Consider the following 23,830-nt stretch of genomic DNA (forward strand, 5'->3'; position numbering starts at 1 on the left):
TTAATCCCAATATAATGGTGATGATGATTGGAAAAAATACTTCTGATATCGTCAATTCCTGAAAATACACAGATAGAGGTTAATAGCGTCAAATATTGTTGTTCTTTGGCCTGACTGTCATGCAGAGGCGGAGCCAGGTTGACGTCCGAAGGGGCGAAATATCTGAGATTGCCTGAATTTCTAACCTAGAGTTATGATATTTTTTCCCAAAAAACTTTCTTTGGGGGCTGCAGAGGGGTGGCTCTCCTCTCTACTCCTCCTTTGGCTCCGCCACTGCCATCTTGGAGTTAAGTTAGGTATAAAAGGGGACACAAAATCATTCTTTTGGCAAGACTGGACTGAACCATCTTGAAGTTAAATGGAAATTAAAACATTCTTTTTTGCAAAATTTAACCATTTTAACCTTTGATGATGGCCCACACCCAAAATATGCCACTAATGATTTGCAATATTGTGACAGGTTACGATTATATAATTCTATTTGACTTACATCTTGGACTATAGCGTCACCCACGTTACTACAGTATATAGCTATAGTCAGAATCTGTAAACTGTACAGTAACAACAGCAATGTGAAAAAACAACAGGACGTCTGCTGAATCCACCTGTAAATTACAAAGTCAGATAAATTTGACAGGGTCACATAAGATTGGTTGCCAGTGACGTCGCAAGCCTTCCGAGGCTGGGGGTACAAATAAGGGCAGACTGACTCAAAGGGAGACAACTGTCCTGCTTGAATTAAAAAATTCATAGAAAAAAAGACCCTAGTTATTGCCCTGGGTTTAGTGACATGTAATGAACAGTCCATCTTAATCTACATGAGCCTAATCAGGGATTAAAGTTCAAGGTTTAAAGTTGAAAGTTCAAGGTTCAAAGCTTACCATCTGTAGCAGAAAGGTAGAAGAAAAACTCTAATGAAAGCTTTCCGTGTAATATAAGACCATGGGGCCTGCGGCTTACTTTTAGAAAATGTAGACCCTGAAATACAGAGAGATGAATATCTAAAATCCTTCCACTGCAATAGCTAATTTTCTTGTATCACATATGGAGCGATTTGATTGGATTGTACGTCAGCAAATACAGCCAATCAGAGTTCTCAACAGACAGTCTGTAATCAATAAGCCATCAGTCAATAAGCCTACATCTAGGTTGGCTTACATCCCAGCTTTTGTCTGAATAAGCTTTAAACAATGCCAAACATCGGTGCTGAAGAACATAGTTTAGTCCTTAATTCCTCCAAGTAATAAACAAACAATGCCATACCCCTAATGAGATCTACATCAATAAATTCTGTCTTTAAACGAACACTTTTTCTGGGTGCATGACGCACATTGGCTGGTGCCTGAAATTTAAATAGAAGGGTGAATTATATGTTCTGCTAAATCATAAAGCAGCCAAAGATCTTATTTTGAAGTGAAAATTAAGACCTCTTAATGCTCATAATTCATCTCTGGCCATCTGCAATCCTTGGTTTCTGGCAGCCCCAAGTCCCCCAGTCTCAAGGGGCCTCGAGACCTCTCATTTTTAGCGCCCCTCCCTCCTCAGGCATTTTCTATATACACCCCTGTTTACAATGTATGACTATCTAGTTTAATAGGTAATTACAATCTCCCATTACCTTTAATAGTTTATTTTCTACTGACTGTTCCCACAACTGTTTATCATATGATCCTATCTGAAATACAATAGAACATAGAAAATGAATTGAGTTTTACACCCTACTTTTCTACTACAGATGGAGATTTAGATTTGCATCAGCGTGAATGGATTGAGCTTTCTCTTTTTTTAATCCTAACATGACTGGACAACAATGAAGGTGTATGTCACCTTGACCTCATCTTTACAATGTAAAGCTATCATGAACTTCATACTTATACCTTGACTGCAATAGCCACCTTTCTTGTATCACAGAATGCAGATACAGCCTTCGACAAACAGAATGTAATGAATAAGCCTTAAAGTTTACAATTTGTCTGTCAAGGACTCTGATTGGCTGTATTTGCTAGCATACAATCCAATAAAATCACTGCAATTACAAACTTACATGATACAAGAAAGGTGACTTTTGCAGTCAAGGTATAAGTACGAAGTTCGTGATAGCTTTACATTGTGAAGATGAAAATGAAGTGGCGTGTACTATTTTTTCTACCTATATTTGTTTTTAACTTAACTAAATATTTGCTTTTTATTTCTGTTAGACATTTTTAACTCATGCACTCAAATAGTTTGTTTTCTTAAAAGATTAGTCTTAATGGAGGTAATGGTTTAAACATCTACCACACTACTAAATACTATTGGCACATGTTATAAAACTTTGTTTAAAGAGCAACATCATAGTGCAATCAAGGGCAATAACTCACCTGTTTTTGATACCATGCAATAGAGTCATGGACTTTTTCCATAACGTGCCCACCACTCTCTTATGGCCTTCTGTTTAGCAGTCTTCTATTATAAAAACTATTTTCTTTAATTTACTTCAAAACAGTGACTATATAAGTAAAAAATAAAACCAATGATACGATTGAAGCAATCTTTCCTATAAACCTTTCTAAGCTTATCAAAATCTAAATTGAGATTTATACATGGAAAAAACCTGATAAATCAAAAATAAACATTACCATGGTAACCTGTTTATATATCAGGAAGGATGTTAATAGATGATATATAGATATTATACAAGTATTGTTCTGTATCACATAATACACCATATATATATAACATATTGTTAATCAGATTTCAGGAAAACATTGGCTATCAATTCCACCAATCAAACCTTAGTCACAGAAACTGGAATTTTTTTTATCTAAGCCAATCACTAATAGTGTTCGCATCTCACCATCTAAAATTGAGCCTTCAAATCCATGTGTATCCAGAATAATCTGCATTTGAATGTTAAAATGACAACTCGTAATGTCTAGAGACTGACATATGTAAGGAAATAGGGAGAGAAATTTCTAGTTTGGGATATTTTTAAAGGAATTATGCCATATTTGTATATATTTAGTACTTATTTTAGACTATTTACATTATATTCAAGACCAAAATCAACACTCAAAATGGTGAACCTATCCCTTTAAAACAGACCCCTCAATATTACAACCAGTCCATATCTCTGACTTTTAGCCCCCTAATAAACAAGGAGAAGTGAAGTACTAATAATGACAAGTCATATTATTTTTTTATTTAATCATGTAATGTAATATTTTACCTAAATAAAGAAAAGATTAGGAAGTTATAAATATTAATGTTAATGTTAAATTTTTCCTCAATAACTGGAAAAGTCTAACAATTTGCAAATACAACCATATATTCTAGTAGTTTTTAGTATTTGTAAATACCATCTGATGATAAGAACATGCCAGACTAAGGCTTAAAATAGCTCTGATATTACATCTAGTCTATTTTGATGTGCACAGTAAAAACAGGTGATAATGTCAGGCAGTCTTAACTATAATGTGAATTTGTGATTGGAAAACAGTACTGTATCTATTTAAAGACTGTTAGCTCAATGTGTTAGCTCATATTTGTTAGCTCAACGTGTTAGCTCAATGTGTTAGCTCAAATGTGTTAGCTCATATGTGCTAGCTAGCTCAAATTGAATACAATTTAAATCCATACAAATAAAACAATTCTATCAACCAAACATCTCTTCCACAACAGAACAAAATCAGGAGCAATAATTGTATACTAGTAGACTTATCAAGCGAGAAGTACCATCAGGTGTTCAGTGATAATTTGTAAATTGGTCCATGCTTATAAATTCTAAAAGCAGGTACTATAATGGCATAAAAAAATACTGAATATTTTCTGCATATGGTTTACATAGAGGAAGTTCTATAGTGTGTCATTTTTCAAGGGAAATTTCTTCAGGTTTTCCTTCAATTTATCGTGCCATGTGCTACAGATTGGTCATATTAAAGATCCCCACCCACCATGTTGAAATCAACGAACCAATTGCATTTTAAATCAATGCTATAAGTGTTCCTGATACATTTAAAAAAATTAGATAACCTGTTGACTATCCCTTTATAGAGATTTATGACTACCATTTTTTATAACTGAATAATAGTCACTTGTGTAAATTTATAATTTAAAGAAATAGTCATCCTAAGAAAAGGTTCATTCTGTTCATAAATCATGAATTCAAAACCTCCCATATCAGATAACAATAATTGTTGTTTTTTTATGACTTAAGTAAACAATACAGTAATATATGGTAATGTCTTTAGAAAAGAGTTCATGTTGTATGAAGATTGTCGCTGAAAGACTTTAATGCTCCTGTTCACAGAGTTTACATACTTTTTTAAAAGCTAAATTCCAGTTCTGGGAGAATTATCCTGATTAGAATTATGTATTTGAAACCTGTGCGACAGATGGCTTAGCTATGGATTAATAAAGCAACCATTTCATCATATCAACCACATGAAACAATCACAATGACAAGCAAAAATTTTAATCCACCTTTTAAAATTTACAGACTACAGCCAAATGCTATAGATTATATTCTAAGAGGACTAGATCTACAGAGTTGTTCAGGCCCATTCAATATATTTTAATCAATCCATTCTGCCATTAAGTTTTAATCCAAAACAAAGGCAAAGCAGATGCCAGAATTCCACCCCATTCCTCGCACTTTCTTTGAATACTTTTACGATCCACGCGGATATCCCTTCCCCCACACATCCAGGGGCAATCTATTGTCTAAATAGGCCTGGTTAAAATAAAATTGCACTCACCGATCTGAATTGAGAGGAAAATAATGAGAACCACTGTTTTACTTTCCTGCTTTACGTCAAACAAAATTTACGTAACCTTGACCTTTCTAAATTTATTTTATTGTGCCTCGATTTACAAGACACTTTTCTTTTTCTTTTTTTTTTCTTGAAAAATGAAATTTCAGATAAAAACCGAGTCTCTTACGTTGATCCCGTTTGATTTTACTTGTTTTTGAAATAAAAGAGGAATACAACCGTGCATTGTGGTAGTCCAAGCTAAACTCTTTTATGAATGAACTTGTTAAGAGCAGACGGAATTGTTTGTTGTCTGAGTCCATCTGTCGCGAGTATTGTTTACATCCGGTAGAATGATTTTGACATTTTGATAAATTTATTACTCAGTTTTATACTCAAGTTTACGTGTATTTTTTAAGTGAAGTCAAACAAGAATATCAAGGACAGAATTAACTAATATTCAAGATGGCTGAATACGCAGACGAACACGATATGAGTGCTGGAGAAGGCCCTCCACCAGATCAGTTATTGTTGAGAATTATTCAAATGGCAAGGCAAGTTACTTGTTGATATTGTGTCTCTCTCCTGGTCCTGCTGCCAATTCTGGTCATACTCCCAGTCCAAGGGTCTTATCATGCGGATGGGATAATAAACTGAGGCCCCGTTTATAGGCTACAGGCTATGCACGTTTAAGATCTCACTCGAGCTGGAAATCGAAAAAATACCAGGCAAATGCTTTTGTCATGGCCAAATTTTCCTTTATGGCGCACTGCATGATGTTACCTGTGTTCATTAGCCCAATAGGCTACAGACCAGTAGGACATAAACCTCCATTCATTTCTTTCCATTTCTCTTTCAGGCAACTAGATTTAATACAAGATGAATTAGATGGGTGAGTGAGTGGTTTGTTTTTGTAATCTTCTAAAAAACTTAGGTAGATCTAATGTTACAGCCTAAGTTAAAAAAAAGTTGCAAAATTGCTGAGTCACTATAGGTCTTCCTATTTGTACATCTAAAAGGGTACAGAATAAGGGGTAGGCATTTTGCCATAACAAGAATTGTATCAGCTAATATTTCGTGATCTGATATTTTTGTCGTTTTTTTCTATTTTCAGTCCGTTTAACTTCACTGGTAAAGCTCCACCAGCCTCAAAGAAAGCCGTGGAAGAACTAGAAACTAGAGTTATTTCCCCTACCTCTCCGTGTAAGTCTACTTTTAAGTTCTTGATTTATTTGTTCATTTCATGTATGCCGAAATATAATTGATTTCAAAGCATACGCCAATTTTTTGACATTTTTTATTGTCTTGGTATTCTAGGTTTAGGAAGACAATGTGCTATATGTCTAGCTGAATTTGAAGAAGAAAACGAAAGTAAAATTTTACCCTGCAATCATCAGTTTCATTCCACTTGTATCTTAACTTGGCTAAAACAGGTTTGTGCCAATTTCTTTATTAAACAAGTTCGGAAGTTTTATTGAGCAAGCCTTAAGGTCAGACATCATTAGTCATGAAGCAATCATTAAAACACAGTTTCTCAAGATTCTAACACCAAAGTCAAGGGACAGAGTTAGATTGGAAAGCTGTTTATCATTTTGTTGTCATGGGTTTTGGATATGAATCCTCATCAGGACAGTTAGTTTAGCCGCTTATGATATTGTAGGTAAATTCCTGTCCAGAGTGTCGACATGAGTTACCAACTGATGATGAACAATATGAAGAAATGAAGAGACACAAGGTAGGTTTATTCTTTTTAAATCTTAAAAGGGTTCAGGGCAGCACTCTAGCCAGGAATGGAGCTGGAACTCGCAGCTACATGAGTTGAATTAGCTGGGATCTTGGTTGTGTACAAATTAATCAATCTAGATCCGAAATATTCTTAATCCTTGGTTTTATTTTTCAGGCTAGAGCTAAACAGAGAGAGTTTGAACAAGAATCACTGCATAATTCAATGTTTGGATGACACCTAATAGATTTATAGTATAGACTTGATGTTTAAATACATGGGTGGAAGGATCGTTCATTAATATTATGTAATTGTATATACTAGAGAGATCTGTGAAGTGTCTCTTAAGATATGCTTAATGGTTACTGGTATATTACTTGTGTCTAAAACATTTCATTTCATTTACATTCAGTGTTCAAAGGCTTCAAGGGATCATAAAGTTTCTTCACCAATTTTTGTACCAATTGAATGTATAGTTTGCATAATGAACATTAAATAGAGTAATATATATATGTATGTGATGTTTATTTCAAGGCCCAGTTCTATATTTTATCCAGGAATTTGTGCAGGGTCAGTATTCCACACCTCACCATGGTTTTATTATACTGTAGACTAAAAGCAGGTGCCCGAAACATTCACAAGAAGATTGATTCATAAAAAACGACAACAATTTGTACATGTTTATTGAATGATTGTTATAGCTAATTTTTATCCAATACTAATAGATAAATGCAAGAAGCCAAAATGTAATAATACAGGCTACTATTTAACCTTATTTGTTTTATCTACTTGGCAGTATCATTTCATACACCTAAATTGACGGGATTGTCCAAAATGCAGAAATATTGCATCCAATAATGAAACGTTTTTAACAATTAACAAGTAGAAGTAATATTCCAGAGTTTTCTCAGTCCTCTGCTCAGGAGATCTGGAAAAAGCGTTTTAGAAGGACTAATCTAAGTTTACAGAAAATCAAATGGTGTATACAAACAATGATATTTACAATGATCTGATTGGTTAACACTTGAACCAGGAGAACCACAATCCAATCAAAAAACAGCATGATGTAACGAAAAAGTCATTTCATTCATAGTAATCCTAACCAAAACGTGAAACAAAAATCAGCCTTGGTCTAGAGAGAGAATCCTTTGAAAGATATGTTCCACACCATCACTATCAACTGAAGGACGCATTCTAGGTCTATAAGTCAATCTTTTCTAAGCTAATGGGCTGAACATAATGCCAAGTTCTTATAAGATCAATTTCCTGGATCCCACAAATTTCAACAAAATGCATCAAGACTGGATATAGAGTGCTGGTCCTGTATCTGCATCTGCATCCCCTTGGATTGTTCATTGAACTCTTCCATATAATTTTCTTCCATCTATACAAACACTGTTACGTATGATTGTAAGCAGGTTCATTTTCAAAATTAGGGGCGATTTTGATGCGGATTAAATCATATTCAGTCTTGAACATTCACAAATAACAGTTTCATAACAAGGGTGATAACTCTCAAAGAAAAACATAAAAACAGCCCGATCTCAACAAAATTTCCATCGATTACCACATTCCATACAATAAACAAATGTTGTCATAGGTTCATCTGAACTTCTCGTTTGAAGCTGCGTGTATGTTGTTTTACTTTTTCCACATTTTCCACATTTGAACAAATCTGTGACTGTGCCTTGATTTTTGGCCATCTGATGATCATCAATGCTCTCTTTGGTCAATTTTTCTCTAAGTTTTCTCAGATCTTCATTTGCCATCTCTTCAGTGGACATGTTGGACATTCTCAAAGCAGATATTGCACCAATCAGAACGTGTGAACGAAGTTGGGGATTTTTGGCGTCTCGTAAATTAGCCACACGACTTCGAACACGATTTTTGTACTTCTGGTTAGTATTTCCGAATTCAATATATATATAATCTTCGATAGCTGCTGCGATTTCAACTATATCTCCGCTATTTTCTGGAGGATTGTCACATTTTAAGGAATTTGCAAGAAGTTCACGACATTTCAATCTCACAGCGTCGTTGGTATCCGAGGCAGAAGACGGCTTCTTTTCTTCCTTCGTTTCTTTTTCGGCAGCTACATCTGTACTGTCGTTCGATGTTTCGTCCATCTTAACCTTAGAAGAACTGCCTCCCTTCGATTGGGTTGTTTCTCCTGGTAGAAGCTTCTTCCATAATTTAATCAGAGTTTTAGCAAGGGAGATAACTTCTTCATTTTTACTGGCTTTACGTAAATTGTTGACAGTCATACCTATTCTCGTCTTCTGCAAAACATCCAAAGACATGGGCAGATCCTGAAAGAAAAACAACAGTGTTTAAATAGTTTGATCCAAAGAAACATGTATTATACTGGACAAAAATATACATAGCTTATATATATAAATGTAGATCACAGGGTGGAAAAAGTATGGACAGCCTTCATCAAAAGTTTTCAGATGGAAATTGTTAATTGAAATAAACAATAGGGGTCGAAATTGAAAAGGGCCAAAGAAATGGAGGAAATCGAAAACACTGCTTTCGCATGAGGCTTATTGGAAGCAATGATTAGTTGATCTAATACTTCAAATACTTCTTAGCAGATTTCTTGATAGAAAGGAGGAAATGAAAGTATCTGTAAATACTTTTTAGAGCATTGAAAGAAACGGAAACAACAATAAACAAACTCAACGAACCTGCAAAGTTTTCAGTAAGTCAAAAACAGAGCTATGGTCTGCTGTTTTATTGGTAATCATTTTGTCCAGCTTCTTGCCGACGCCAAGAACTTCTTCTTCACATCCCATTTTGAAACTATGCAGCTTTTGTAGCACTTTGAATTCAAAAAAGTACAAAGGTAAATTTGGAAAACGGTAATCTATACACCGGAAGTTTAATTAAAAACAAACACTGCGCATGCTCTTAGCAACAAAAAAAAGAATTTCTTTCTAATTTCCATATAAAAACAATAAAAAACGCAACAAAAATCTCTAGTTACAACGAGAAATAAATTAGATTTCTGACACATATTTGTATATTGTTTATCCTCATTCGAACTTTTGTGCATAAAATGTAAAGTATCATTGTCAGATAAATAAAAAGGGAGACAGAATGAATGCTTTATGGTGTATGGGAGACAACTCTTTTAATGTATAATGACTAGGCCTACAGACAACAACTAATTCTCATTAATTTCTAGAGCATTTTCATTCTCTTTTAAAGCAGTTGCGAACACCATTTCCCTGCAACGATTCTCCTCAATTTACTAATCCTGATAAAGGATCTGCCCGTCGAATTTCAAATGAACCCACAAGCAACAGATGTGTTTGTACAGGGGGCCAGCAGTCATGTCTCCTCCCCCCCTCCCCCCCCCCCTATAACTGCAGGCTTTGGACCATCACTTTAAAATTTGGGACAGGGAACAAATTGAATTTTGAGCCTTCCCCTACCCCCACCAGTAAAATTCCCCAGCCCCTACTCAGCCTTCAAAATACCATTAACACTCAAAAATGAAATCATGTATATTTATTATTTTTATTAATTATAAAAGATCTAGTTCAAGTAAAGCAACAAATTCAAAATAGAAAAATACGAGATTTGATCAATATATATACCAGATATAAAAAATAAAATATCACAAAATAGATTTGTATAAATATTGAACAGTCATGATGAACGATGTCAGCTATGTGGACTCTCTGAAAAATCCTCATTATTCCAGTCGACCTAGCTTTGAATGGGTACAGATAATCTAAGAAAGATCGCTGCAGAGAGATTGTCCAAGGATCAGATAGTAGACAGTATCCTCATTATTCCAGTCGACCCAGCTTTGAATGGTAACGGATAATCCCGGAAAGATCGTTGCCAAGAGAATGTCCAAGGACAAGCTGGTTAACAGGATCCAATAAATAAATAAATATGTCCTAAACAATTCATGCCTTTCTGAATCTACTAAATATAAAAATATAATTTCTTTAACTACATTTTGTGTGTTTATGTCATAAAATGCAAAGTTGGAAGTAAGATAAATATTGAAAACACCCCTAATTTTGCAAATGAGCTCTTCTGAAGATTCATATTGAATAATAAAATAAATACTAGAAAGAGTTCAATAAAAGATTGAGGGGTGGCTAACTATTTCCAGTGAGATCATTACGTGAAAGGAACCAGACCGCTCCTACTACTCTTACTGCTAGTGGTTCGAGTCCCTGTGGTTGTAGGTCTGGATGATTGAGATGATGGTAATGAAGCTGTGATCATCTGGTCTTTTTGTTCTTTGCCTTTAACTGTAGAGGAGGCTGTATGAGGTCTGGTTACCGTTGGAAACTGTTGCTGAAACCATTCCTCAAATTCTTCGATTGTCATATCCACGATTTTTTCTCGACAGAACTCTACTGCAGCAGTGACATCTGGACTACATATTTCCCAATCACGTAACGTACCCAGAGCTTTTATAAATGGATACGGGCTCTGACGGCTGACGTTTTCAATCTGAAAAAAAAGCAAACCTTTTTTCAATAAATACTTAATGCAGCCCTTTCTATAATAAAGACCTTTGTTGAAATGAATGGAGTTTTACATCCAACTTTATGCACCTAACTTGCCAATGAAGACGAGCAACACCATGCAGTGTGCAATGAGGGAAATTTTGCAAGGAAAGCAGCATGAGCCTACTCTGTTTTGATTTCCAACTGTTAAAAGAAAAGTTTCACAATAATCTGAAATGTAGCAGTAATTCTAAATCTGAGATTATCCAATAAAAAAACAAAACTCACCAATCCAAAGTTTCCCAGTTTATTGAGGATGAGTTTATAATACCATAACTCTTTTAGTTGTCGTGGAATACTGTCTTGTAGGTCAGAATACCTAGAAATAATAGTACATTATAAACTGTAATAAGTTATTTGTTGTCTGTAGCTCAAGTCACAAAATTAAAATGGGTTATCTCCCATGGACCATTCAAACGGATAAAGGCTAATGCTACTTGTACAGATGAATTGAGATTATCATCAGTGATATTTAAATTAATTATTAGGCCAAGGGACTATGGGCCACATAATTCTTTGTCCAATAGTCTGATAAATGTAAGGGTGGGCAAGGCCCGTATCTAGCCCATGGTCTCACTGGAGGGCCAAATTTTTTAAATGGGGGCTCAACTATAGTGAATCAACAAGTCATTTAAGTCATCTAACTTTTCAGGGGAGGGCTAATATTTTCTTAGGGGGGGGCCTGGCCCTCTAGCTACGGGCCTTGGGGTGGGGTTTGGGGGTGGGGACGCATGATCATTAATTCTACTCAAATTCTACTGACCAGTTTCCTTTGAAAGAAGATTCTTTTCTTCTCTGTGGATTCTGGTTTCTAGAGATAGCACCTTCTCTCATTTTCTCTAGAGATGTCCACATACTGTTACCAGCCTGGATAGCTTCATATTTCGATAGACATTTACTCAGACGATCTCTGAAATAAAAATAGAAACGGTACATAAGAAGGTCATCCCTGGAAATCAGCCATCAATTTCAAAATGGCCTCGCCCAGAAGGAATGGGTTGAAGGTATTGTCATCTTGGCATTGATTGGATGAAATTCATGTAATACACTACAGTAATGTCCTTGGTGTTCTTAGTTAGGACTAGATTACGTCTCCCTGTGTCCAGCAGTAAGAACTCCGTACCGATAAGCAAACACAACAGGAGTCCAGTTTAAAATGTTTCCATGCCTACCTGTCTAATTTCTGTAAAATATCATGTAAAGTCAGCGCCTTGTCTTCTTGAATTTCTTCAAATTTATTCCTTAGATTGGTGGACAGATTTTGGAATCTGTTGCTAGGCAATGTGGCTTGATAGTCGACTAAACCTTGTGTTGTTTTTGGTCGAATAATTTTGGAATGAGCTGTTGAAATTCTCGATGGTCGCTGGTCTTCAATTGTGGAGATAGTTTTAGCAGACTGCACTCTTGATTCCCTTCTCTGAAAAATTTTAAAAATGTGTAAGTTACACAAGAGGATTGCTTCTATGGCGCTTCCCCAAAGCAGAAATCACCTCCAATTCATTAATCTGACCAATCAAATGACATCTAGATTGCAAAGCTCCATTAGCTGTACAGGTGTTTGGAAGGGAGATAGTAAAAGCCAACATACCGAACTGCGTCTGTCTGGAGACTTGTTTCTGTGAGATTTTCTACTGGCTCTCCCTTCAGATACACTGGCCCTGTAAAAATACAAATCATGGCTTAACTTATCTTCACAATATCAAGCCATTACAATCTTCGCACTTATACCTTGACTACAACAGACACCTTTCTGTATCACCTAATACATTTTATAAATACAACTCACCTTTTATCTCGTTTGAATCTATCAGGTGATGTATCGTTGCGTTCGTATCGACCATAGTATACACTGTCCAGTTTATCACTAATATGGCCCTCACCACGATTTAAACTTGAATAATATTCATCTAGAAACTTAAATATACCTGAAATATCAATTAATATATCACAATATATATCAAAGGGAGATAATGAATATATTTTTTATCAAAATTGCTCAGCCATTGATGGAGGCCATGCGTACACAAACACCTGATGCCACTGTCCCTTCCAGAGAGTCCACATAGCTAATAATGTTTATTCAGGATTTTGATTTCTCAACTAGACATTTCTTAGCGGAGAGTCCACATAGCTAATAAAGTTAGTAAGTATTTGGACATTCACATTTGCATAAAGTCCCTTAGCAGAGAGTCCACATTGCTGATGTTTATTTTAATATTTAGCACAACACAACTGGACAATTGAGCCACACAGTTATACATTAGGTTAAATATCTATTAAAACACATCAAACTTAAATACACAATATCAATATCAAAATTAGCACAACATTTTGATATAAGCATTACAATTACAATAGGTGGAATAACTCCGGGGGGCACTCGATTGGTCAGTTCGTCATGTTCGGGATTCATTGATTCAACTTTCAGTAATAAGTTAGAACAGAGTTCAGAACGCGTTCCACGTGTGCTAAACAAATAGTAAGTGCAGACAAATTTCAGAATAGGGGAGAAAGAAACAGAATGGAAAATCTTGAATAATTTGGTTCTGTACAGTTTGATTGAAATCAGAATTGGAGCAGACGGAGCCTGTTCAGAACTAACCAATCGAATGCCACCCAGGCTATATTTTGAGGGTTTATTAGACATTTATAAACAAGTTAAATGGAACAATGACAACAAAAACACAACATTTAGTTACCTGTTGAACCATCTACAGTAAAAAAAAATTATTATTGATTAAGAAATTAAGTTTTTTCCATTCAGTGGCCATTTATTCCTTGCAACAATCTTATGGGTTGTCTTCCCTAAATCGCTCTTTCCTAATTGGCCGTTAAGTATATTGCTCCTTCCCTACTTTGTCCAATTGCCTCTTGGACCCATAATTCGAGGCGGATGAATTCAGTTGTTTGCACAGGCTAAGATAGACAAAATTGTTAAATTTGGCAAACAGACTGGCAAAAAAAAATCTTACTTCTGCTATATGGTGTCTCTTCATCTTCTTTTTCTGGTACAGGTGTCATGGCTGATGTCTCATCTATAGTATTGGGCAGGGGTGAATGAGATACTGAGCTCTGATTGGTTGTATTTAAATGTATTGAACTGTTGCTAGGGCTTAATGATGTTCGAGTCAGTTGAACTCGTCTGTTATATTGACGACTCAGTCTCGATCTTTTGCTAATCTGAAATCATCAACAATTCAGCCTTTTACAGGTCAAAGATTAAAGGTCAAAGATTGAAGGTCAAATGTCACTTTCAAACCATGATTTGCGAAATACTTTGACTCAAATATCTCGTAATCTTCCACAGCTTTTACTTTCTTGATTGTTAAGTTACATCGCTAGCAGCGTATGACTTTAACATTATGTGATATCACTTAGTAACTTATTTTTTTCCCGTCTTAAGGGGAATTCAAAATGCCATATCCTTCCTTAAACACGCCAACACATGAATTTCCTACCTTAGCATGGGCTCCAGTATTAGTAACAAACTGATCCCACTTGGTCTGAGCTGTCTTCTGATTTTGTATTCTTCCTTTTGAAACCTTATTACCTCCCATGTCACTGAAAAGGTTAATAAAGATTCATTAATGACCTATTTTGGGGGTTGATCAAGGTCTTGATATGTTAAGTCTTCAGAAGTACTAGAACAGTAAAAAGATCGCAAAAGTTGATGGAGCTCAAACTCTGCTATCTATAATGCTTTTCAGAATTTTAACCAGACACCAGGTTCTTCTACAATTCTTCCACCAATTTAGGACTACGGGGGCATAATTAATATTCCCCTTGTAGTATTTTTGATATTTAGTAGTTATTTATATATACATTACCTTTTACTGAGTTTCCAGCAGGTTGTTATTGAAGACATCGTACATCCTTGTTCTATATTCATAGCCTCTAATATCCAGTTCAATACACATAATTGACGGAACAAAGAATCTCTGAAAATATCAAAGGTCAAGGTAACTTTATAATTGATCGTCCAAACTTTTCAGAATTGGCCAGCGATTGTCTTGGAAAATCACCAGTACGTGACCTTGGTATAAACGTTGTTAGATTGCAATGCAGACTAACAAAACAAAATAATAAGGAACCAAATTGTAATTTAATTTGAACTAGATTGTTCCACATTCATGTCAGACCTCAAGAGTTTAAAATAAAACCTTTACCTTGAAACATCAAATGAAATCACAGAATTATCAACAGCAGTGTTCATTGAGTCTGGATCAATTGGGACTACAGAACGATTATCAGGTGATACATCTCGTGAAGGGTTTAAACTGGACGTAATGTTGGCTTCGAAGTCTGCCGTGTGATCAGTGACCTCTGATAAACTGGTATATTTCGGTGTAAAAGGACGAGGTGGGATGTTTTTCTTCTTCTTACGTGGTGTTGATTTAGAACTATTGGGTCGTGAACCATCACTGTAAATAGATCTTTGATATAGTACATACAAACTTTTCCCTTGATATCATTAGTCACAACACGTATATCATCTTCACAATGTCAAGATATTACGAACTTCGTCTTATACCTTGACTGCAATAGGCAGTCAATACTGTAATGTACAGTTTTGGCCTAGCATAAGTTTGTAATAGCTTGATATTGTGAAGATGGGAAACTGAATACATGTATTTAACGTTTCAGTCATTTTAAAAATAAACAGGGTTTAAATGCAATATTAAAAATTAGGAAAAGCCTTAAAAGCAAATTTAAAAATGGCACTATAAATCTAATATGAAACAAAACAGGCTTACCCTGGAGTATTTGGTTGTGTTAAAAATATGCTATCCTGTTCCCCTCCAGAAAAATAACTACTGCAAATAAAATAACCAGCCAAGCTATGTTATAAATAACTAAAACTAAACTGCTAACAAAGCAAGACATGGATAAGAAAAAATTGAACAAAATTCTCAAGCAAATGTATTAAGAAGCAATAACTAAGATATATTCTAGTCCTCACACCATGGTGATCACCTGATTTGTATGGCTGCAAATAAGAATAGCGATCAATGGCTAAATTATAAGACTAGGACTTGTACAAATAAGCAAGCTCATTATTGTAAATAGACCTACCTGTCCAGTTCTGTATCTTGAGGAATATCATTCTCAGATTCATCGGAACTACTGTCTGATTTGGGTTGTTGCCAGGCGTTACGTGCCTCTTCTGCCTTCTTCCTGTACGCTTCAGCTATTGCTGCTTTCTACAATTAAAGATCAAAAATGGCTGAAACTGCAGAGTTTGGCTGTGTGTGTAATCGGGTGCCATGATTGGCTGTATTGCTATTGTACAATCCAATCAAATCGCTTACAAACTTCCATGATATAAGAAAGATGACTATTGCAGTCAAGGTCTAATAGCTAGACATTGTGAAGATGTAATATATTGTAACAGTATCTCATACCTTAGCCTGTCGTTCTTGTTTTATCAAATCAAATAATCCGTGTCCCAATTTTACGTTTCTTATCAAATTCCTACAATATATAACATAGTAATTCAATGGTTACCTTTTCAAACTTTGATTTCTTTTTAATAATTGATCACATTAGCTATTTGCACAGCCACAGAGTGTATTGTCTTTGTTCTCCATCTTTTCCGTACCGTTGTTGTGCATGGACAGTGGATTGTTTCCCTGTCGCTGTGCTATTTTTTTTTCAAGCATCAAGCCATTTTGATAGTCAAGAATACTATCAAATGACTTTTGTAAGGTTAAGTACGGATGGCCATACTTGATTTATTTCCACTTGGAAAGATAAAGTTTGATTTATTTAGAGTGTTTACAAGGAACTATAAATATACTTTAATATTAAAGGGTCATATAGATTAGTTGATAATTCACAAGTATATAAACTAGATATCAATCATTTGACGTCTGTGATATTGACTCACACTTGAAACAGACATTAAAGGGATTGTAAAAAGGTTATCTAAATTTGTTATTTTTAACGGAGAACACTGATTCCAATTTTTGCCTGCAAATATCACAGAAAATAGACACTTACCTTCCATGTCTAACTTCCTTATTCAAATTGTTAAGTTCCCGCTTTTTTCTACGCAGCATAAAATTAGCAGCCGACTGAAAAAAAAAAGAAATTTGTACAAGAAAGAAAGAAACAACTATATTTTACAAGGATAATAACTTAGGTTCACAGTTAAAGATCCTTTCTACTAACAGATCCTTGTCAAAACCTTTTGGCTTTGATCTTTTCCAAGATAGCTTCACAATGATCCTTTCTACCAGCTGGTCCTTTCGTCCAACATCTTGGCATTGATCTCTCTCGGATTATCCCTACCCATTTACAGCTAGGTCGTCTGGAATAATGAGTGATGATGACTTCATATTTAATGAAAGACTTACGTTTGATTTTTTCTGTTTAGTGACTTCCAGTCCTCGTTCATCTTCATCAGAACTAGAACTATAGCACGATTCATCTGACTATAATAAATAATACAATGATATTACAGAGAGATAAAGATTAATAAATAATAAAAAGGTTAAGAAACTGTCCGGCCCATTTCTAAAGTTATTTCAAGCCATGGAAAGGGACACATTTGTTTAGATTTTGGTCAGTAATTCACCTTGGTTAAGCTTGCAGTTAGAGGTTTAGGCCTCAGCTGGTCCTGTTACTTTAGTGAGCTACTGCTGGAAGGGCCCCCCCACCCCCCCACAACTTTATAAAACTGAACACTTACCTCTTCCCACTGTCCTAGAGCACTCAGCACCAGGCGTTTTTCATCAAGGTAGAATGGATCACCGATTCCAACATAGGGGCGGTAATTCAATGCGTTAAATCCTTGAGTGACTAATTGTTCTTGTCTACGTCTATAATTAGCTGAACGGACGATATCTCTACTAGGATGAATGGGGTTATACACTGTATCACATCGGGCCTGTAGTTTTAACCCTTTCTGAGACGCAATAGGTAGAGGCTGTCGATTAACGTAGGCTCTCGGATCTTTCGTTGGCATGTTGATAGCTGTTATTCTTTATCTTTGACTAATTTAGATTGCGCATTTTTATATCTGAAACTAAAAAAGAATTAAGAACCTCACTTATATATTTTTAAAAGAGTGGCGGAGGGGGGGGGGAGGTTGCTACAACTTACATAGGACAGGCCTAAAGCCTCTGTAAGATATCATATTTGTAATGAAATAATTCATACATTCACGGCCGATGTTAATTATTAATTAAGAATGGACTGTTTGTCATATTGTCAATTGCTTTCGATTTTTTTTGGTTTGTTTACATTTGCATATTGGACGCACCTTACACGTAAAACTGTTTTCGTTCCAGTTACTCTTTTCAGATCGAATCAAAAATCGGGATTCTTTGCTCGTAGAGATGGATTTCAAAACTATTTCCTTTCATTAAAAAAAATTATAAAAGTACAAACCTTCATACAACAGGAAAACAAACTAGAAAACATTTTCACCGTCTAAAGTTTCTATCATGGAAGAAATATACTAACGTCTAAAACTAATATGTGGATTTGTAAGATGTGCAATTTTCTATTTTCAAAACTTGTGTAGACTTATTTTCGAAATTTTTGAATAGATTTAGTCCAAAATTGAATAGATTTTGCAGAAAATTACACAATAGTTACCTAAATTACAAATTTGAACGCAATTATTCTAATCCTTGTCTCACTTCGAGGCGTTTTTTTAGTGTCTTGTTGATCAAGTCTATTGATAGCGTCCGTTGCTAAGAAACTTTATAATTTTACTGTTAGTGTTTCAAATCTGGATGATCGAGACTGGTATTATCAAAAATTAAAGATGAACCTTCCCCCAATTAATACAATGGATTAATTGGTCTCATTATAAGCTTTAAGCTGGAGTATTAACTTCAATCGCACTTCCGATTCTTCTAGGGTATGATTTTGGCAAGAACTTGCAAATTTCAAATGATTTTGCCTTGTTCTGGCATTATTTAAGTTGGATGTTCCCAAGACCAGTTAGCCTTATGATAAGGCTTCTTATATATTGCATTTGATCAGTCAGAATAAATGTTGTGTCAAATTTAGAGGGCTTTTTGCATGCTTTATCATTATACAAGAGCAGGGGCATCGTGGGCATGGATCATAATCTTGAGGGATTTAGGGGTTCTCAGGATCATGTGGTGTACAATGAGGGAAACATTGCCAGGACAGCAGCATTAGCCTTCTCTTCCAAACTGTCTAGGCCTACAAGCCTTAAGGAAAATTAAGGCTCTCAAATAAAAACAAGCAGTAAAATTTAAATATTTTATTTAATTGTGAAAGTTAGACTTTATTGAAGGCTGCTATATCAACACTTTGTACCTGAAACAGATATATATAACATCATTAGTGCCTAACACAAACTAAGAGACAGAGATCTATTCCATCGTAGTGGGTCTATTTTTGTCTAATGCTGTGTATTCATACGCCGCATCGCTGTCACATTGTTTTTTACAAAGATCACTTTAAAAAACAATGTAAATTTTACTCACCAAATCTTCAAAGTCTGTGATTTTTTCTACCAAATCGTCTATGCTGACTTTGTCATCTTCTACTATACAACAGATCTGTAGTTTCATTATACCATAACCTACTGGTGCTAATTTACCTGCAATATGGCAATTGATACGTTATTATACCTCCTACAACTCTGACAGGGTGAAACTAGGTTGAAAATTACCCAGGTAATACCTCAGACACCAATAGGGGGAAACCTGGTTGAAAATTACCCAGGAAATACCTCAAGACACACATAGGGGAAAAAAAAGGGTTGAAAAGTCTCTATGTGAGACCCATTGGTAACAAAATAATCCGGGTATTGATCTTTCCAGGATAATACGTAGCTGAGGCGACTGGAAATTAGAACCCACTACTACTAATTTGTTTGACGTAACCAAGCAAATGACATCATGTTATGATTCCAAAGCTCTAACCGACTGTGCTACAATCAGCCCTCATAAATGTCTGTCTCAGTGAATGCTGTTAATAAAATCAAGACTTACTTGCTCCCCATTTTAGGCCATCTATTTCAATAGTTCGTACTTGTTTTTCTACTTCCTTCATGTCTGTTTCATCATCCCACGGCTTGACGTCCAGGACTACATTGGATTTGGCGATCACTTTGGGTTCTGAAGAAAAAAAGCAAAATGTTCATTACCTTCTGTGTAACATTTGCACTATTTAGTATTTCAATTGCAAATAGAAGCCATTTATTCGAAAGGTTCGCCTTGTTTTATTGAACAATGAAAAGAAGACATTCCAAACTTACTGGCAGCTTTTTTTTCTTTGTAATCAGCTACTCTCTTCTGTTTTAATGCTTCTAATTCCGCCTGAAATAAGACCCGGGTTTTTATTTAATGATAGGCAGACTTTTTGTCCAGGTCACAACCAAAATGAGAAACATAATTCAACAAATTGCTCTTGTTCTCGTTCTTATAGCATAGTCGATTACAGCGTTGGTTCTTTACAGTCATGACATCATTTGCTTGGTTACATCCAGTTATGACATCATTTGCTTGGTTACGTCCAGTCATGACATCATTTGCTTGGTTACGTCTTCATTGCTGTGGCTGCGACCCTCAAAAACACCAAAAAATTCTAATTACCTCTGCATCTTCATCATCACCACCAAATAAATCAAAATCATCATCATCATCATCTGCTGGGGCAGGTTTAGACTGGCTGGTAGGTTTACCTCCCTCTAAAGCTACTATTCTATTTTCTAACTTGATCACCAAGTTCCTTAAATCGTTTGTTACTGAAATTTAAAATAAACAGCATTCAAATATTTTCAATGAATCATGATCTCTGTGGAGGGGTGATATTTTATTTATGAAGCACTGGTAGACAACAACAGAATATCAGCTTCAAAATATTTCTGATAGACCAAGAATTCCTAAACGATTCTTACCTTTTCTGAGTTCTTTGTTATCACGTTCTAAAGCATCAATTCTGGTGGTATCCATGGTGACTGATCCCTGAAAAACATAACAGATAGTGCCTCTTATAATAATTCTCAAAACACATAGTTTTTCTTTCACTTTATATTAATTACTCAGTTTCATATCAGTTAATTACTTCATTGATATAGCATTAAAAATATAAATGTATTATACACCAGTATTTTAACTTGGTCTAGATAATGATTTCACATCTTTACAATGTCAAGCTATTACGAGCATTGTACTTATACCTCGACTACAATAGGCACCCTTCGTTATATTACGAAAGTTAGTAAATGATTGGATTGAACGTTAGCGATATAAAACAGATTTGTAATACAATATGTGGATGCAAAATGTATAAATTTTCACAATGTCAAGCTTTTACGAACATCGTACTTCTTCTTCTTCAACTAGAATGAACACCTTTTTTGTATCATCTGTCCTCTGTTTGGCTGTATTTGCTAGCGTACAATCCAATCAAATTGCTGCATTCACAAACAAGAAAGGTGGCTATTGCAGTCAAGGTATAAACACATTATAAAATCACAAAAACAACAATCAATACAACATCTAACATTCTGCCTACTTCAGTTTGATTAATATTATTATTCTGTGAACTCCATCGCTGCATTGAAACAAACAGTTATACAGAATTAAACATAGTATCAGGGAGTGAAAGAGGACAACTGGCTGACTCTCGGAAGCACAAGCAGAGGCATCAGAATTCTCCTACTTTGGGGGGAGTTTGATTACTTAATCTCCAAGCAGACAGCAATTCAACTCACTACCACAGCTATTCCACTGCCAACTGAGTTGACAGTGTAAAGTATTGATGATTATACAGTTCGAAAGCTGTTAACCCCATGCTTTGAAATTCCAGAAAACACAATCCCTTCAATTTCAGAATTTTTATCTATTGTGAAAAGTAATAAAGAATTTAGTAGCAAATGTCAACCAAAATTAGAAAATAAATCAAAACGAAAAGGTACAGAGAAAAAGTTAATGTTTCAAAGTCAAACTAAGTCCAAACAAATCAGGAAAGTCACAAATGTGTGTAAGGAAAGTTAACAAGCATTCCCAAAATAAGATTGAAATGGAAGGCCAACATCCAGAAATAATCATCAAAAATGTGAACAAAATTAGTAAAAAGCAGAAAAAAATCACAAAAATTAGCCAATGAAATATAACAAGCAGCAGGGAAAAAATGAAACAAAAAAAATTGAAGAAGTGAAATTTGGAAATGAATTTTAAATTGATGAAAATGAACTTTATGTCCAGACTGTGAATTTTGATTGACAAAAACAAAGTTTCTGACAAATACATGGCTCTTCCTTTAATCTGGGTCTTCTGATACACTTACTGTACTATTGTCGTTCTTTGGATATTGATTTTAAAAGAAGTATTGACTGCAAAGCGGAGATATTTTTGCATAACTTAATAAGCCAAAAAGCATCAATTACTAATAAAATTAAACAGTCTGGAAATAAGAGTCTACCAGTAGCTTTGATTATCCTACTTACTGGATTGTTCAATGCTAATTGAATTTGTTGCCTGGCTTGAGTAATTTCATTGATTAGGGAACTTTTTCCGCCCGTCGAGGCCTAAAATATATAAAGTTTTCTTCACATGCTTTTATGGTGGTTTGAGAGGCATTTAGTGGTCACTTTGCTGTTACAAGAACATCTCCACAATGTCAAGCTATTACTAACTTCTTCTTATACCTTGACTGTAATAGCCACCTTTCTTTATCACATCACGTAACGCAGCGATTTGATACAAGAAAGGTGGCTATTGCAGTTAAGGTATAAATATGAAGTTCATGAAAGCTTGCATCATGAAGATGTTCTTCAATCAGGATGAAAGCAATATTTGTTAAGTGGTTGACAAACAAATTTATTAGACGTTTTTTTTAAATAATCAAATCAAAACTGACAATAATAGAACATGGCCACAGTAGATATTTTAACCTTAGTCCAAGGACAAATTTCAAATAATCTTATGTCATGAAATATACCTTAATTCAGCTCGCTTACACATGTAGCCTCGATTAATCAGGCATTTATTTGGAATTTGGAACAATCAATAGTTTTTGTCAATAGAAGATAAAAGGATAAGCACCTGTGAAGAGACATTTGCGGATGTACCTGCGACTACACACTGATAAAACGCTTCAGCATCTTCATATTTTCTCTGATGTAGCCAGACGGAATCGTGCAATAATGGATGGGCAGACATTTTATGTTTCTTTCTAACATGAAATAGACAAGAAAAGATCTTAGGCTAAATGACTTAAATACAAAGCATTATTTCCTAAATTTGTGCCAGTCATTTTTCATTTGTTGGCTAGACCTCCGTCCGAAACATCTGCCTCCATTGACTATTCCAGCCTCTGTTACCCTTCACCTTTTGATGTGCAGAAAATCCCCACTAAACAAGGCCTGTTTTTTCTGTCTTTACACCAGCCGACAACTGTCCAAATAGTAATCAGAGGCTGTTAAAGAGGTAGATGTATAGGTCTACTGCTAAACCGTGGTATAATATGCAGTGTTAACAAAAAAAAAAACAGATAGCAGACGAAATGACCACATTATACCGATTGGATGGATCCCGATCGCTTTCAAAGTTGTCCAAAGCGCGTATGTGGCAAGAGGAGGGGATAAATAGGTGTGAATGATACAAATTTAGGCAATTAACCTTTAATGATTTGAAGAAAACAGCCTTTCCTTCCACGAAGTAGTACAAAAAGGAAGTAGGTACAACGTGAGAACAGCACCGCAGTATCAGAAATATTTTGACTAAGAAAATGACAATTCCAAATTCGTACTTATTTGCAGAAATGTTCAGACGAGACAAATTTGAGACTTAAAATTTGCTAATTTTTATTTTTCAGAATATAATTATAACTTAGATATATTTTCTCTC

The 23,830-nt window shown here is 35.1% G+C and overlaps 5 protein-coding genes across 5 annotated transcripts; 1 reads left to right on the forward strand and 4 right to left on the reverse strand.

Moving 5' to 3' along the window:
* Positions 1–877: 877 nt before the first annotated feature.
* Positions 878–2,402, reverse strand: LOTGIDRAFT_137488 (hypothetical protein; the record flags this gene model as incomplete). Its single annotated transcript, XM_009047678.1, has 4 exons — positions 878–978; positions 1,264–1,342; positions 1,619–1,675; positions 2,361–2,402. The coding sequence occupies 4 exons, from the start codon at positions 2,400–2,402 to the stop codon at positions 878–880; spliced, it is 279 nt and encodes a 92-aa protein (XP_009045926.1).
* A 3,428-nt stretch (positions 2,403–5,830) lies between these two features.
* Positions 5,831–6,690, forward strand: LOTGIDRAFT_137472 (hypothetical protein; the record flags this gene model as incomplete). The annotated part of the gene is made up of 4 exons (XM_009047679.1): positions 5,831–5,931; positions 6,058–6,163; positions 6,391–6,465; positions 6,631–6,690. Coding segments are annotated over 4 exons (342 nt in total), but the record flags the coding sequence as incomplete, so codon positions are not given.
* A 1,307-nt stretch (positions 6,691–7,997) lies between these two features.
* Positions 7,998–9,323, reverse strand: LOTGIDRAFT_237702 (hypothetical protein; the record flags this gene model as incomplete). The annotated part of the gene is made up of 2 exons (XM_009047680.1): positions 9,141–9,323; positions 7,998–8,762 (listed from the first exon to the last, which is right to left on the reverse strand). Exons 1-2 carry the CDS (start codon positions 9,246–9,248, stop codon positions 7,998–8,000), a joined length of 873 nt encoding a protein of 290 aa, XP_009045928.1. The 5' UTR covers positions 9,249–9,323.
* Positions 9,324–9,962: 639 nt separating this feature from the next.
* LOTGIDRAFT_237703 (hypothetical protein) lies at positions 9,963–17,955 on the reverse strand (the record flags this gene model as incomplete). The annotated part of the gene is made up of 16 exons (XM_009047681.1): positions 9,963–10,932; positions 11,217–11,307; positions 11,752–11,898; positions 12,161–12,405; positions 12,577–12,646; positions 12,775–12,913; positions 13,961–14,168; positions 14,447–14,549; positions 14,816–14,926; positions 15,155–15,409; positions 15,743–15,802; positions 16,062–16,189; positions 16,391–16,460; positions 16,989–17,062; positions 17,345–17,422; positions 17,680–17,955. 16 exons carry the CDS (start codon positions 17,953–17,955, stop codon positions 10,594–10,596), a joined length of 2,394 nt encoding a protein of 797 aa, XP_009045929.1. The 3' UTR covers positions 9,963–10,593.
* Positions 17,956–19,215: 1,260 nt separating this feature from the next.
* LOTGIDRAFT_205046 (hypothetical protein) lies at positions 19,216–23,562 on the reverse strand. The gene is made up of 9 exons (XM_009047682.1): positions 23,502–23,562; positions 23,027–23,156; positions 22,429–22,509; positions 20,875–20,941; positions 20,570–20,721; positions 20,233–20,293; positions 19,967–20,092; positions 19,457–19,572; positions 19,216–19,286 (listed from the first exon to the last, which is right to left on the reverse strand). Exons 2-9 carry the CDS (start codon positions 23,141–23,143, stop codon positions 19,248–19,250), a joined length of 759 nt encoding a protein of 252 aa, XP_009045930.1. The 5' UTR covers positions 23,144–23,156; positions 23,502–23,562; the 3' UTR covers positions 19,216–19,247.
* Between the last annotated feature and the right edge of the window lie 268 nt (positions 23,563–23,830).

The sequence above is a fragment of the Lottia gigantea genome (genome assembly GCF_000327385.1).
Source record: "Lottia gigantea unplaced genomic scaffold LOTGIsca_115, whole genome shotgun sequence".
NCBI classification, from domain to species: domain Eukaryota; kingdom Metazoa; phylum Mollusca; class Gastropoda; family Lottiidae; genus Lottia; species Lottia gigantea.